Here is a 16074-nt window from a genome sequence, read left to right as displayed (position 1 = left end):
TACCGCACATGCATTAATTATAATATAATGCGCTGTCTGAGAAAATGTGAGTGCAAAAAGACTTGGTTGTTATGTAATATTCCCAAGGCAAATCTGCTAACACAATGCTGCGTAATTCAGACGTATTACAGAAAATAGTCTCTTTACTCTTATTTGTTGCACTTTGGAAAGTGTGTGGTGGTACTTGTTGAAATTATCACCATGTCAAGATGAATGTGTTTTTTTACACTTTGTTATACAGTATGTGTGAACATGTGCCTTGGTTGTTCCCATTAGGTTTATCATACTAAGGCAGTACTACACAACTCATAGTTATACAGTACATATTTTCTTCAAACATTCACAGCTGATAGTGTGAGTAATATGCACACTGAGCTATACTTTATATGACTTACTATAACTTACTAAGACTTTAATTACCAATTCCTCCACAAACAACCATTTTCCACTACTAATGCAAAGACCGGTTTTAATGCCAGTTGGGTTGCATACAAATAGGTACAGAGACTTGTTTTAGTGCTTTTGTTGTTTGTTTTCAGTTCAGTTTCAGTTCAGGCATAACTAATGCACCTTTTGAATATTTTTCCAGTAACATTGTAAAATCACTGGGTTTTTGTTAAGGTTCACTGGCTATACAGAAACTCCTACGCCAGTTTGGCTGCCAAAGAATGAGAGCCAGGGTTTTTAGCTTTTATAAAATTGTTTTATCGACTCCATGCATAACTTACTTACTTACTTACTTATAACCTTATATGGACATATAACCATGGAGTACCAGACAGCATGCAGTGCAACATCTTCACCCTTCTGATAAAGTTGATCTGACACTCTACCATGTATAGACCCAGGTAGGGTTAGGCTAAAACCAGACTCCACTCACCACTGAGTATGATTAGAACCACCAGTATCCAACTCCACCCACTCCAAGCCAGAGAGAGGGGATTTTGTGCAACATGTTTTTAAACCCCTAGAGGCTGGTCTGCCTCTAGGGGACCCAGCCGGACCAAAGTGGTTTGATCTGACCACTTTGCTATAGATTTTACATTCACTGAATGATTAAACACAACAACAGCAAAGGGACTAAAGCAGGGGTCTTCAACAGGGGGTCCGGGACCCCTAGGGGGTCCTCAGAGTTACTACAGGGGGGCCGCCAAATCTTTGTGATAACAACTTTAACCGCATCCTTATGAGGATAACTTTAGCCAAAAATATCAGATCTAAAAGCTCTCAACGCCTATATGTCCACAGCAAATTCCATGGCAAATCCAGCCAGTAGTTGTCTTAAGATATGGTGGTTTGGACCGTAGTGTTGGATGGACGGATGGACATTGGGTTTACCCTCCTCAACACTAAAATGACTTCCTGTCACTGGCGTCATGTCTAGGGCGTCCAGGCCGTGTGTATCTATTCTGCATCTAGCTTGAGGCATGACCCAAATTCAGAGTGAACATTTTTAACTCAAATCTTTGCTTCTGGGGGTCCCCGGGACAAAATATTTTGAGATGGTTGTCTGCGGCTAAATACATATCATTTTGGTGGTCCTTGACAATGACAAAGTCTGAGAACCGCTGATATAGGCCGATTCTACAAATGTTTTCTAAATCCTAAGAGCTTTCTGAAAAACTTATGTTGCTATATCAGTGGTTCTCAAAATTCGTCATGTCAAAATGATTATGTATTTGGCCGCGGACCCCCATCTAAAAAAATCTGTTCCGGGGACCCCCAGAAGCAAATATTTGAGTTAAAAATGTTCACTCTGAATTTTGGTCTTGCCTCAAGCTAGATGCAGAATAGATGTACGCGTCCAGGCGAGTCCCTCTCCTCCTCCTCTCTGCTTTTGTCTGCCACTGAATGGATCCTTTCTGTTTCTGCCCTCAGAACAGTGGATCTGGGTTTGTCTCTTTGTGTGTGTGTGTGTGTGTGTGTGTGTGTGTGTGTGTGTGTGTGTGTGTGTGTGTGTGTGTGTGTGTGTGTGTGTGTGTGTGTGTGTGTGTGTGTGTGTGTGTGTGTGTGTGTGTGTGTGTGTGTGTGTGTGTGTGTGTGCGTGCGTGTTGGGCAGACAGACACTTCCGGCCCTCTCTGTGCGTCAAGTCTTTCCAGTCATTCTACATGATCATCTGGGTCAGAGCCCTGATGTAGAATTATGTTCGATGAAGCCTACTTTATACTCCGTACTGTTCACCGAAAATACATTTTGTCAAGTGAAACGTCAAGTTATGAATTATAAATTTAGCCACTGATGGATATGGATTATGAATATGATACATAAATATATGATCCATGTATGAGGCTATGACCATGAAGTTATATTCTGTGAACTACTGTCTGACTTACAGGTCATTGCGACTGTGGTTACCCTGACTACGAGATCATGTTTGGGTTATAATGTAGGTTCTGGCGTGTGGAAAGTTACTAGTGAAGAACCTATTGTCTCTGTCATGTTGTTATGATCTGTGAACCAATCAAAGACTTGCACAGTTATACTGTATTCTTTTATATATTTGATGTCTAACCTCCATCTTGGGAGAGAGAGAGAAAGCTGCCACTAGGGGATGGTATGCTCACTGTTATGTCCTCTTCTCTGCTCTCTTCAAATACAACAATTTAAGATATAGTCCTTTGGGTGTCTCTGAGTCTTATTTGGTTATGGATTTATTCACTTATAGCAACAAGCAATGACAATGATGTAAGAAAGAAAGTAAGAAAAACTGTCAGGGTACTAGAAAGAAAGGGTAGATGGCAATGCATTAAAAAAGGGTGACCCCTCTCCTGCAGGATGTTAGGTCAGTTAGGTCACTCAAAACCCAATCTGGCAAGCCATTATCAAAGAAAGGGGAACGCCCACTCGGTCTGTCCCTCTAGCTACAGACTCTGTCTCGAGTAGCCTGGGATCGCTTCCAATTTCGGGCTTTTGATCCAGTCGGGAGCGGATGACGTCTTACGTCATTTTGTATTCAAAACTGACTACACTTTGGCCGGAACTACCAACCGGAATCAGTTTTAACCATAGAGTTGGTTTTAGTTAGCGCCAGTTTTGCGCATACGCTAACTGGGTTAAAACTGATTCCGGTTGGTAGTTCCGGCCAAATGTAGTCCGTTTTGGATACAAAATGACGTAACATGTCGTCCGCTCCCAACCGGATCAACCAACCTGTTTAGTAAACGAATACCAGGCTTTCTCCCTGAAAGCCTGGTGAGGTGAGGTTAGTCTCGAGAGACTGCTCAAAACCTAAAGATGTTTGGTCAGAACTGGACACGTCATGTGCTTTTTTAGCTTGTTTCTGCTCATCATTTCAAATGCCTCCCTCATTTTCCCTCTGGTCTTGAATAGCCACTCTGTGCAGCCTGCTGGCTGGCACACTGGATGCCCTGTGGTGTGAAACTATGGCTTTTAGGTCTGAGGCATGACTGACCGGAGATGTGATCTCATCAGCGCGGGACATCGTGACCCTATTTATTTTTTCATGTGTCTGAGCATTTTCCCCCGTGACCACCAGCTGCACTAATCAGGGGTCACCGGGGTTACTTGCGGTGCACAGGGAAAAGCCTTATTGATCGAGATGATTCGATGGTAAGCGAATTGGATAGGGTAACAAAATCAATTTGAGCACATGCATCTTTAACTTTCAGGTCTCAGCGGTGCTGAGACTCAAGGTAAAAACAATCAATACCACAATCGATCTGTGTTCAATGGTATGGAAAATTCACTTCATAAGGATTAGAAAATGAACAAGCTGACATCTGATTTGAGACTGTACTGTGTATAACCTGACCACGAGATCTTTAACGTGTTCTAATGCCTTGTTATCAAAACAAAGAACTGTTTACAACCAAACACACTCATCAAATTAGTCAACCCCAATTAATACTGACATCCCCCTTTGTCAGTGCGGCTCCCATAGTTCCTTATGAGTCTATGCACAATGGCATCTCTGATTGTGTAAGAGAATGAGGAGAGGAAAGACACACACACACACACACACACACACACACACACACACACACACACACACACACACACACACACACACACACACACACACACACACACACACACACACACACACAGTTCCAATAGGCACACAATCTGCTCCAATCACATAGACACAGTCCAATATGAAGTGCCCTCTATATTCCTTAAGGCCATGCGGTACAGTGACCGTAGACTACCATTCTGACATCACTATCATGCCTATAGTGCCATGGCAACAAATAAACACTGGCATTCATTCTTCCAGGGTCCAGATGGTAAAAATAGGAGTATTCCCTGAAGTGTGTCCGAGTGAACTCTGTTCAGCTCCTTTGTTATATAATCTCATCTCCTCCCCATTGCTCACATCACAATTGCTGCAGTGCCACTGAAAGTGGCACCTGCTTCACATGATTTAATCTCTTAGAAAAGCCATGGTAGTAGTGCTAGAAATGTGATCACCTGGGGTGAGTAGGGCTGACATGCATGAGAGGACGGAAATAGCTACAGTATTCAACCATTGAATCCAGGATTCATTTGACTAAAGATCACATGACAGAAAGGTCTTACAGTAAATGATCTTCCCTCTCAAGACTGGTTGCTCACACCAATCCATTTCAAAATAAAGGTTCCTGTTTCAATTAAATACCAGTAAGACTCCCTAATCGGGAGATAAGCGACCGTCAGGTCGCATACACAAACTTTAGAAGGCAATGGTAGCCAATCAGGAGGGAATATGGGAAATGGGGCAGATCCATGTTGATGACATGACTTTAGAGATACTGTGTACCGCTTTGGGTGATTGTATGGCAAGATCTGTAGGAACGTCCAAAAATGTGTTTTGCAAGAATCTGCCTCTTGGTGGCGCTAGAAGAGGGCCATGTGAGTGGGTGGAGGTTGTGGTTTGGCAGCCAAGGAGTGTGTGTGCAAAGTTTGGCATGGATAGGGGCAACGGTGGCAGAGATATGAGCAGGGCAAAAGTGTGACGTGTGACGGACAGACCAAATACAACTTACGTTACACTCACATCTTTGAGAATTTGTTGTTGTGTGCCTGCTGTGTTACACCCACCACATTATGCCCCCGAAGGACATTGCTGTCAGCCAGACAGAACCATGTCACTCTATCTTGTCCCAGAGACAGCCAGTACCCAGTGCTTAGGAGGCAGGCTGTCAAAGGAAGAGAGAGCAGAGCTACTGTGACAGCTCTGTGTCCAGTCAACGTGGGCAAGTGCCCGGGCAGGACTCAAGGGCGTGGGCGATGGCCCGGCACTGACCCAGCAATGTAGAAAAGGCAACCTGTTGCCCTTTTTCAGTTCTCAACATATTTCTAAACATTCACAATGATGGCAGTTTTTATGGAGAGTTGTTGTCGTAACTACATGGCTATTATTGATACTATCAATATTAATATTATGTCGATTTTTTTTTGCAAGTTCATGTTATTGTGAATTTTCTTGGAAATTTGTGTTATTGTTAGAGGAATAAAGAGGAGGAATTAGACGCATGCATATGCATAACCTGTGAGAAAATGGATAGCCCTGGTATTTTTAGTCTTCCTTGGTATTGTAGCTATTTTTAAGGTGTTCTAGTTCTATTACTCTGTTCTGTTTATAGACCCTTATGAAACAGGCCAGATCATCTTCTTTACAATAATCCAAATTCAGGCAGGGCTTAAAAGCCTCATCCAATTAGTTCAGGCCCTGCCTTTGGCTTCGAATTATGCTTCACGCTACAGACCTTTGTCTGAGGGAACATTCAATATTATAGATTTTAGGTAGAGGGGAAAACAAAGGGGGGGATGCACTTTAGTAGTTGTGTGTTAAAAGGCAAAAAAAATAAGTTAATCCTCCTCATTGTGTTTCATGAAGGCCATGAGTCTTGCCAACAGCAAAATTAAGTGAATCCATCGTTCATTTGATGTGATTTTCATGTTACTCTCAGACATTTTAAAGGCTAGTTCTGACTGAGTGCATGTTGATTTATATTTGTCGCTAAAAGGCAATCTTAGACTGAAATGAAAAATATCACTCAGGATTTATAGTGTTTATGTCTGCAGTTTATAGAATGACAACAAGGTGTGTTTTATATTCTCTGAGAACGCCATAAAAGGCAATGGAAGATGCTGTGGCAACTGAAGAGACTAGGATCACTTCTAGTAAGGTCAACCCAGACACTTTAAAGAGTATATATAGCAGGGGTCTTCAACAGGGGGTCCGGGACCCCAAGGGGGTCCTCGGAGTTACTACAGAGGGTCCTCCAAATCTTTGTGAGATAGAAACCTTTTTCTCCTTTTTTATAATAACTAAACTTTGCCAAACTTTAGCCAAAAATAGCAGATCTACAAGCTCAAAAGCTTGTAGATCGGCTATTTTCGGCAAAGAGGTTTGGTGTAGAGGGGGAAAAAGAGCAGACTAAGTACAGAGTGAACGGTCAAGTTTATTACGTTTTGACGGTTCAAGTGGTTAAATATCTGAAAACACAAATTGAAACTATATGGAATCCACAAGGTTGTGGGGGTCATCTCTCTCTAAAATAAGGGGTCCTTGGCCTGAAAATGTTGAAGACTATTTTGAAAGACATTTAAAAATACTTAAAAAAGCCAATCTACATTGACATGTTGTGAGCTATTTGAACTAAATGTTACAAATAGTAAAAAAAAAAAAAAAAAAAAGGCAAAGCAGTTTAGGAATAAGGGGTAAGGCATGGACAAAAACAGGGCCTTTTGTTTGTTTTATCTACTTCTGTCTGTCTGTTCCTGCATAACATTCAGACAGATGGCTCATGTGCCGAAGCATTCAAAGCCTCATTTCAAACATTGTCTCCTCTCTATGGTGACCATAGCCTGATGTTTACAATGTGGCACTTAAACCGAGAGCAGCCTGAATGTGTAGCTATTGAGATAGAGCCTGGCTGGCCAGCCCTACGAGAAGGGGTGTCACAAGGGGGGGAAAAGTGGGACTGGGTTACTAGGGCCCAAGGTGGAGGGGCCTTAATTATTTTATACTTTAACTATTGAAAAATAGCAGATATACAAGCTCACAGCGCGGCACCGAGTGCCGCGCTGCGAGCTTGTAGATCTGCTATTTTTGAAAAGTCATGAAAATGTGTACAAATCTTTGAATACATTGATTTTTTAAGCGAACATTTTTGTAACTCAAACTTTGCCCCTGGAACTAAATATTTTGAGATGGAGCTCCGGGGCCAAATACATATCATTTTGGGGGTCCTTCACATGAAAAAGTTTGAGCACCACTGACATAGAAACATAGGTTTTTCAAAAAAGCCTTCAAAGACTTGTACACATTTTCAAGATTTTTCAATAGTTAAAGCACAACATAACGCAGTGAATCCTTGTACCCAGGGCCCAGAATTTGGTGGGACACCCCTGCCTATACGAGCAGCCTTTTGCCTTCTTCTCATCCTTCTTTTCACACCCACACACTACGCTAGCATGTGCACTTTGCTTTATTGCAATGATGCTGATGACACAGAAAAGGGGATTGCATGTTAAAGGTAAACAAGATTAACCCAGAGAATTGATGACTCACCTGCGGACTCCATGGGTATTTGGACATTACAGCCAACGAGCCCAGTATTAGTGAGGCCATTTATAACCTGCTGTGCAGCGGCGGCAGCAAAGGCAAGGCAATGTGTGACAATTAATGTCATGATACTGTATGTTAGTTGCACCGATGTAAGCAAGAAAAAAAGTTTCAAATTAGAGGCCATGGTTGTTGAAGATAGCAGACAGTGGCGGAAGTAGAGTTCAATATAGAAGAGGGAAAAAAAACAGTGGTGGAAAAGGTTCTCTGATGTTTTACTTAAGTAAAAGTCAGAAATTCAAAATGTAGTTGAGTAAAAGTATGAAATTGTAAGCACCAAAATGTACTTAAAGTACAAAAGTAAAAGTACAAAATGTTTGAAAATAGCATATCTACAAGCTCACAACGCGTCGCATATCTTCAAGCTCACAACGCGTCACGATGCGAGGCCTTGTGAGCTTGTAGATCGGCTATTTTCAAATAGCCAGGTATAAAATAGTGCCAAAGTGGTTAATTTATGTTTTATAATATAATCATAATCATGTATATCTGCAAAGTAACTAGTAATTAAAAATGTCAAATAATTGTAGTGGAGTAAAAGTACAATATTTGGATCCCAGACGTAGTGGAGTAGAAGTAAAAGTATTGGAAATTGGAAATACTAAGTAAAGTACAAATACCTCAAAGCTGTACTTAAGTACAGTACTTAAGTAAATGTACTTAGTTACTTTACACCACTGCAAATTAAAGGCCATGGTTGTTGAAGATAGCAGACAGTGGCGGAAGTAGAGTTCAATACAGAAGAGGGGAAAAAAAAGCCCAACTGGCTAAAAAAATCCAATAATCCCTGGTTTATTTCACTCGTAGCTCAATGGCGCCCCCTTTTGTTTACAAGCAACTGGACCTGCATCTATTGCAGTGTTGTTTTTGACAGCAAATTTTGATTTAGTTTTAGTCAGTCTTTTGAATAAAATGTCATTTAGTTGTAGTCATAATTTAGTCACCTGAATTTTTTTAGTTTTAGTCTTGTTTTAGTCGACTAAATATCATAAGATTTTAGTCGACTAAATCTAAAGTTGATTTAGTCAACTAAAATGTGTTTTGGCAGGCCTTGATGGCATCGTAATGATTGATTTTACACTTGGTTGCGTGCTGAAAATAGCCGATCAACAAGCTCACAACGCATTGTGAGCTTGTAGATCTGCTATTTTCAGCACCAGAGAGCAACCAAACATAAAACGACTCTCTTCTCCACTAGTCCCTCCCTAACGTTTTAGTCTAGTTTTTATTTTGTTGAGGAAATTGTCAATATATTTAGTCTTAGTTTTAGTCATCACAGCTTAGTTTTTATTTAGTTTTCGTCAGTGAAAAAAAACACATCGACAAACATTTTTCGTCGTACATTTAGTCGAAGAAATCAACACTGCTCTACTGTAGTCCAACTCCAGTATTTTGTGTCACCAGCAGAGTCAGAGCACAGCCAGAGGGTTCCAGACGTCGACTCTGCCCAGCAGATGAAACTGAAGGAGAGACAGCGCTTCTTTGAGGAGGTCTTCCAGCATGATGTGGATCATCTGTATCACTCCTCGTCTCACCTCACTATCAGAGACTACAGGAGACGTGAGTTCAACTGCAGTGAAAACACCTTCACATCTTTATTTTGCATTGTATTATTGCACTTGTATAGTGTTGTTTCTCTATCATGTTTGTAGCCTACTGTTGGTTTGCTGCTGTATTGCTGCTAAAGCAGGGGACTTCAAACAGGGGGTCCGGGACCCCTATAGGGGGTCCTCAGAGTTACTACAGGGGGACCCTCCAAATCTTTGTGTCATAGAAACTTTTTTTTCTCCTCCTTTTTCATATTAACCACTTGAACCTTAGCGTTCATATTCAGAGAACTTTAGCCAAAAATAGCAGATCTACAAGCTCACAACGCCTCGCAGCGCGAGGCGTTGTGAACTTGTAGATCGGCTATTTCCGGCAAAGAGGTTTGGTCTAGTACAGAGTACAGACTAAGTACAGAGTGAAAAGTCAAGTTTATTAAGTATACGTTTATTAAGTAATGACAGTTCAAGTGGTTAAATATCTAATATATGAAAACACAAATTGACATGAATCCAAAATACACTGACGATTGTGCTGTCAAACGATGAAACTATATGGAATCTATGTATGATAAGGTCGTGGGGGGTCCCTGCTTCATCTCTCTCTCAACTAAGGGGTCCTTGGCCTGAAAACGTTGAAGACCCCTGATCTAAAGCATTTGAGGAGAGTATCTATTTAGACACACACACACACACACACACACACACACACACACACACACACACACACACACACACACACACACACACACACACACACACACACACACACACACACACCCATGACTATCATTTCACTTTGCCTTCCATGCCCATGGCAGCTCCCATTGGCAGCATCTCATCCATGGAGGTGAATGTGGACATGCTGGAGCAGATGGAGCTGTTCGATATCCCCGACCACGAAACTCTGGATGTGTTCTTCAGCTCCGGGGCAGAAGAAGGGATGACCTCCCCAGTGCCAGGTACGGAGGGTTGAGCTGGGATGGAGCTTAATGGTAAAGACCAGGGGTGTCGCACCAAATTCTGGGCCCTGGGTACAAGGATTAGATTCAGTGCGGGCCCCCCATGAATGTTCTTCAGGGGGTTTAACCCATTTAGACTGGGAAGGCATTATTTTGTGCTTTAACTATTGAAAAATAGCAGATATACAAGCTCACAGTGGTGCCGCGCTGCGAGCTTGTAGATGAAAAATCGTGGAGATTTGTGCAAGTCTTTGAATATTTCAAATCCTTCTAGGTCTTTTGAAAAACCTATGTTTCCCATCTCAAAGTATTTAGTTCCAGGGACCCCCCCAGAAGCAAAATTTGAGTTACAAATGTTCGCTTAAAAATTACATATATTCAAAGATTTGCACACATTTTCACGACTTTTCAAAAATAGTAGATCTACAAGCTCGCAGCGCTGTGAGCTTGTAGATCTGCTATTTTTCAATAGCCTAAATAATTAAGGCCCCTCCACCTTGGGCCCTAGTGACTCAGTCCCACCCAGCCCCTCCCCCCCTTGTGACGCCCCTGGTAAAGACAATGGAAGGCGTTGATGTATAGCAGTGGTTCTCAAACCTTTTTTATTTCAAGTTCCCCCATAACTCTGAGCGGGTACAAACGGAACCAAATGAGACAGACCTATAAGAGTCCAGTAAGAACTGCAGTAAGGAACCCTGAGGTGCCCCTGGACACCACTTTAGCCCCTTTTCCACTGACATGGCCCAACACCACACCACTCCACTCCGCCCACTTGTGCCAGGTTTTCCACTACAAGGACCTGGGTACTGGTGTGAAAGTGGTACTAAACGTGGTACCAAAGGGTATCCAAACTAGAGTAGGTCTGAGCTAGGCCAAACAGGGCCAAACACGTCATAATGACATATTCACTCACTGACTTTTCATTTAGACCACCATGATATAGTATAATACATGATTCTATTGTGTTATAACCGCTATTATAATCTATTATAGTGTATTATAGTTATCATAGTAATACATTAATACTTTATAGTGAATTATAATCACAGTTATAATCCATTATAGTGTATTGTAATTAGGATAGTTGTAATACAAAGATTGTATTATAATAACAGTTAAAAGGGTAGATTTGTTTCTTACCGATAGGGGTACTTTTGTGTAATGGAAAATGTAGACATTTTTATGTGGTGTGGTGTGGTGCGGTGTAGTGTTGTGTAGTGTAATGCTAAAGCTGCAGTCGAAAAGTGGCTAAAATTGTGATCCATTGATGCGGTATAACCTTAAGTAGATGTACAAGCTCGAAGCGCGGCACGAAGTGACGCACTGGGAGCTTGTATATCTGCTATTTTTGAGAGCTACTGTTCTAAACCATTGTTCTAAAGAGTTTTCTGAAAAACGTATGTTGCTAAAATCTAAAATGACATGGTTTTAATGGGTTATGCATGGTCACCCTGCGTCCAGAAGGAAACAACGTAAGAGTGTTTCAGGACCATAGACAGTGCCTTTAATTTACCCAGACAAAGGCGGTCTGTATAAGCCTATTTTCCAAATAAACTTGTAAAATTAATTCAGCTACATTAAATGGTGCAAAAGGCATTCACACCCATGATGAGAATGCAGCTTATTTACTTCTACATTTATGATCTATTTTAGTCGTCTTTATGTTTCATTTTTTGTTACTATTATTATTATTATTATTATTATTATTATTATTATGTTGTGCCTTTTGCCATTTAGGGTGGGGGAAGGGAGCAGGTAAAAGTTTAAAGAAAGGAGTGATAAACTGTATATCTCTGCTGCCGGGCTGAAACCTCCTAACTCCAAAATGTTCATTTTCGGGAAAATGAGCTCAAGTGGAGTTAGGAGGTTTTGAACGAAGGGCTTTTCACTACTTTTCATTGGTTCAATATTATTTTAGCCAACACACAGATGTAAATGTTGTTCAGTAGCACATATAGAGAGGGCCAATCGGGTGGAGTTAGCTGGTTTGGCAGAAAGCGTGGAGTTAGGAGGTTTTGTCCCAAGCACCTTTTACTACTTTCCATTGGTTCAATATTACTTTAACCAACACTCAGATGTAAAGGGTGTTCAATAGCCCTGATTTATGCCAAAAAATCTAAAACCTCAGAAATGGAGTTAAGAGGTTTTGGCCATACAGCGACAAAATGTATGTTAGAACTACCAAATGTTCTATTTGTATGCAAACATTTGTGCTGTAGAAATGCCTGTCTGATCCTCCAGCAAGGTTCTTTTTTTCTGTTAATTTTCCAATACAACAAATAGGACATCAGACAAACATAAAACATTAGACAGACATCCTCCAGCAAGGTTCATATAAAAAAAAGAAAATGATGAGAATGCTGTGTCAGCTGGGGAGTCAGTGTCTGACTGTCTGTAATCTACCCTACAGCACAAGGAAACGACAACAACAACAACGACGGCGAGGAAGAAGTCATCGGCAACAACGGACTCCTCCGACACGTCCTGGAGGGCTGGGACGCCAAGTACCGCATGTCCTCCACCTCCTCCAACTCTTCCTCCAACAGCGACAACACCACCCACAACATGGAGGGAGGAGACACTCCGGTCATCCAGTCGGATGAAGACGAGGAGGAGGAAGCAGCACACGCCAGCGCAGGCCTGCACAATGCTTCGTCCATGGACAGAGAGAAGGGGAAGCAGTCTCCGTCATCAGGGGCGTCACAAGGGGGGGAAAAGTGGGACTGAGTTACTAGGGCCCAAGGTGGAGGGGGCCTTAATTATTTTATACTTTAGCTATTGAAAAATAGCAGATATACAAGCTCGCAGCGAGCTTGTAGATCTGCTATTTTTTGAAAAGTCATGAAAATGTGTGCAAATCTTTGAATATATGTATTTTTTAAGCGAACATTTGTAACTCAAATTTTGCTTCTGGGGGGTCCCTGGAACTAAATATTTTGAGATGGGGGTCTGTGGCCAAATACCTATCATTTTGGGGGTCCTTCACAAGAAAAGGTTTGAGCACCACTGACATAGAAACCGATTTTTCAAAAAACCTTGGAAGGATTTTTCAAAAATAGCAGATCTACAAGCTCACAGCGCGGCACTCGGTGCCACGCTGTGAGCTTGTATATCTGCTATTTCTCAATAGTTAAAGCACAACATGTGAGTGAATCCTTGTACCCAGAGCCCAGAATTTGGTGTGACACCCCTGTAGAGCACCCTGCACTCCCCAAGACCTTCAGCGTCAGTAGGAATAGACCGGCGGGGAGAGGACATTGGAATGGGTGATATTGTATGTGGACTCTCAAATGCAAAAAAACTTGTTCCATAGACTGTGCTCCTATAATATAACTCGCCCTCTCAAGTGTGTGTGTGTGTGTGTGTGTGTGTGTGTGTGTGTGTGGTGGTGACATGTTTGGACTGTATATAAAGAGAAATGTACACAAGGCATCCATATTTCTTCTTTGTAGTTTTGGCATGTTTTAAAGGATATCATATTTTCCCTGTTTTCTGCTTTATAGAGAGTTGAAATGCGAGATAATTATTGAAGTTGTGACATTGTATATTTTACTGAGCTTTGTACAGTGTAAACACGGCCCGGAGGAAAGTGTATGAATCACAATAAATTGTGAATGAAAATATACCATAATTGCATTAGCCTGCTATTATTAGACTATTATTTAGAACCGGGGGTTTCAACTGATTTTGAACCAGGGACCACCGAGAACCACTGATCTATGGTTGCCCTTATTCTGTGATCTTAACCATCCATATTAAACTCTTGTCAACTGATAATTGCAACTTATGTGAGTCAGCAGACACATGCATTTGATTGTGCACATTTCCTAATGACTGACTCAAACTCTGGGACTCTTTCATTTTGAGATTCGTTTTGAGAATCTGGGCCCTATTATGATCCAGGTCTTATGCCTTATGCCTTAACTTCTTTGCCTTTTTTTTTACTATTTTGTTTTTGTTTTTTAAATATTTCAAATAGCTGATCTGCAAGTTCACAACGTGCAAATGTAGATCAGCATTTGAAGTATTTAAAAATGTTTTTCAAAATAGTGAAAAAAAGGTAAAGAAGTTAAGGCATAAGGCATAAGACCTGGATCATAATAGGGCCCCTATCTCATTTTCTGTGGAAGTTCTTGACTAGACATTGATGCGTCATCATACGTCAACCGATACCAGTGATTTACTGTTTCTCAAGGAGTGGTCGAAAAAAAGAAGAAGAAAAAATCTTTACTGCATTACTAAATGCATGGTTAGGGACCACTAGTGGTCCATGGACCACCAGTTGAAAACCCCTGATTTAGAACTATAATATTACACCAACAAATGAAGTTTCTCTTTCCTCTTTTGTGTTTGATTTCAACACACTGTCCTGACATTGATTATTTGGTTGCACATTGTTAAAATCAAAGAAAATATCTACTTTACTTTGGCAAACCATATTGTTTGACTAATGACCTGTTGAAGCCTATGACTGTACTTTTACATTTGTAAATTTGTACCCCTGTGTACGGGGGAAGAGACATTAAAAGTAGATGAAGTGATATTTTATGGTCAAATCTTTTTTTGTTGAAAAGCTAAAGCTCTATATTGTGATAGCAATCATTGCTTTATAGAATGTTTGTTCAGTAACAGAGTGTTTCACTGTCTCTCTACATCTTTAATAAACATGAAATACATTTTCGGGTGCAGGGTTGCCAATTTCAGCCAATAGAGTAGCCATATATCAGCTTCAAATTTAAAGTGTTTAGATTTTGTCTGCTCTCTTCTTTGTGTCATCATTTCCAGTTTCACCTGTTTGCATGTATCCTGTATGAGTTCTCTCCTCTGATTGGATAACATTGGTATCCTGACCTGAAAATGTTTGCTAAAGACAGCAGGACAAACACTTCACTGAACAAACACTTTATAGCAATGATTACTATCAGAAGCAGAGCTATTTCACACAAAAACTATCTCACTTATACTCTACCTTAAACGTGTTTTCAGCACGAGTTGGCTTCAGTTTCCCAGATATTTATTTAGGACACTGCTCTCAAGATTATAGGTGTGCTCTAAAGCAGCCACCTTTCATCTCAAACATTGCATGTAGAATCATTAAATTGGGTTAGAAAAGGAATCCAGACATCCACATCTTCTCTTCATAAATCCACGTCAAAGTCCACAGTCATTTTGTGTCATTATTCCATTATGTGTCTTAGTTACTAGTTACTAGCCTACACAGCATAACAACATTCTCCTCAAACATTGCAAACAAAGCATTTAATTCATGCAAGGAATGATCTCTCCATACCCAAGAATGCAGCTCAACTCCATTCAATTCATACATCAAAACGCAATGAGCAGGACAGGTAATGTGTTGAATGTTTGAATCCATCACCTCTGTAATGTGCTGCATGTGTAGTGTGGGGGTGTGTGTGGGGTGTGTGTGCGCGCGCGCGTGCTGGAGAAAGTGATAAAGGGTTGAGTCTCTTGGCTGCCACTTGCTCATAGCTAACAGAAAGGCAGGTCACAGATTGAGATCAACACCACAATGCTTCTGCTCTACCTACTGGTAAGTAAAGAGAGGATTATCCTTTGTTGTTGCATATATTATTGATGTTTTGTTTACGAGATCATAGTTTATTTAAACCAAATTTTCTTAAACAAAGTTTTCTTAAATGTCTGTCAATATTTACTTTGTGTTTTGTGTATGACACAACTGTCACACTACTGTGAAACAATGCTGTTTTCTTTTGTAGACCAGGTCGCTTCGCTACTTTAAGTACTAAGTAGCATAGGTTACTATTGTGAGCACATTTATGTTATTGTATTACCTATTGCAACATGTGTGTAGCAGTCAGTCTAATTATTAGACTCTAATATGTGATAATAGATTTAAATTCAGCATTTTTATTGATGACACATCAATGTCAAGAACTTCCACAGAAAGACCTTTATTAGGAAATGTGCACCATCAATTGCACAAGTCTGCTGACTCACATAAGTTGCAATTAT

The 16074-nt window shown here is 40.8% G+C and overlaps 1 protein-coding gene across 1 annotated transcript in view; it reads left to right on the top strand.

Moving 5' to 3' along the window:
• LOC308287240 (cadherin-like protein 26) overlaps positions 1-16074 on the top strand; it is a gene marked incomplete at both ends in the record, with an annotated part of 48436 nt that overhangs the window by 10265 nt on the left and 22097 nt on the right. Inside the window, 4 exons of the mRNA XM_080728355.1 lie at positions 8982-9134; positions 9940-10080; positions 12491-12761; positions 13297-13354. Coding sequence (XP_080584481.1) covers positions 8982-9134; positions 9940-10080; positions 12491-12761; positions 13297-13354 — 623 coding nt within the window. The remainder of the gene's footprint in view (positions 1-8981; positions 9135-9939; positions 10081-12490; positions 12762-13296; positions 13355-16074) is intronic.

This window comes from Nannobrachium achirus (genome assembly GCF_963921795.1).
Source record: "Nannobrachium achirus genome assembly, chromosome: 6".
In the NCBI taxonomy this organism is placed as follows: domain Eukaryota; kingdom Metazoa; phylum Chordata; class Actinopteri; order Myctophiformes; family Myctophidae; genus Nannobrachium; species Nannobrachium achirus.
Note: the sequence above shows the minus strand (reverse complement) of the source record. Positions and strands in the feature narration are given on the sequence as shown.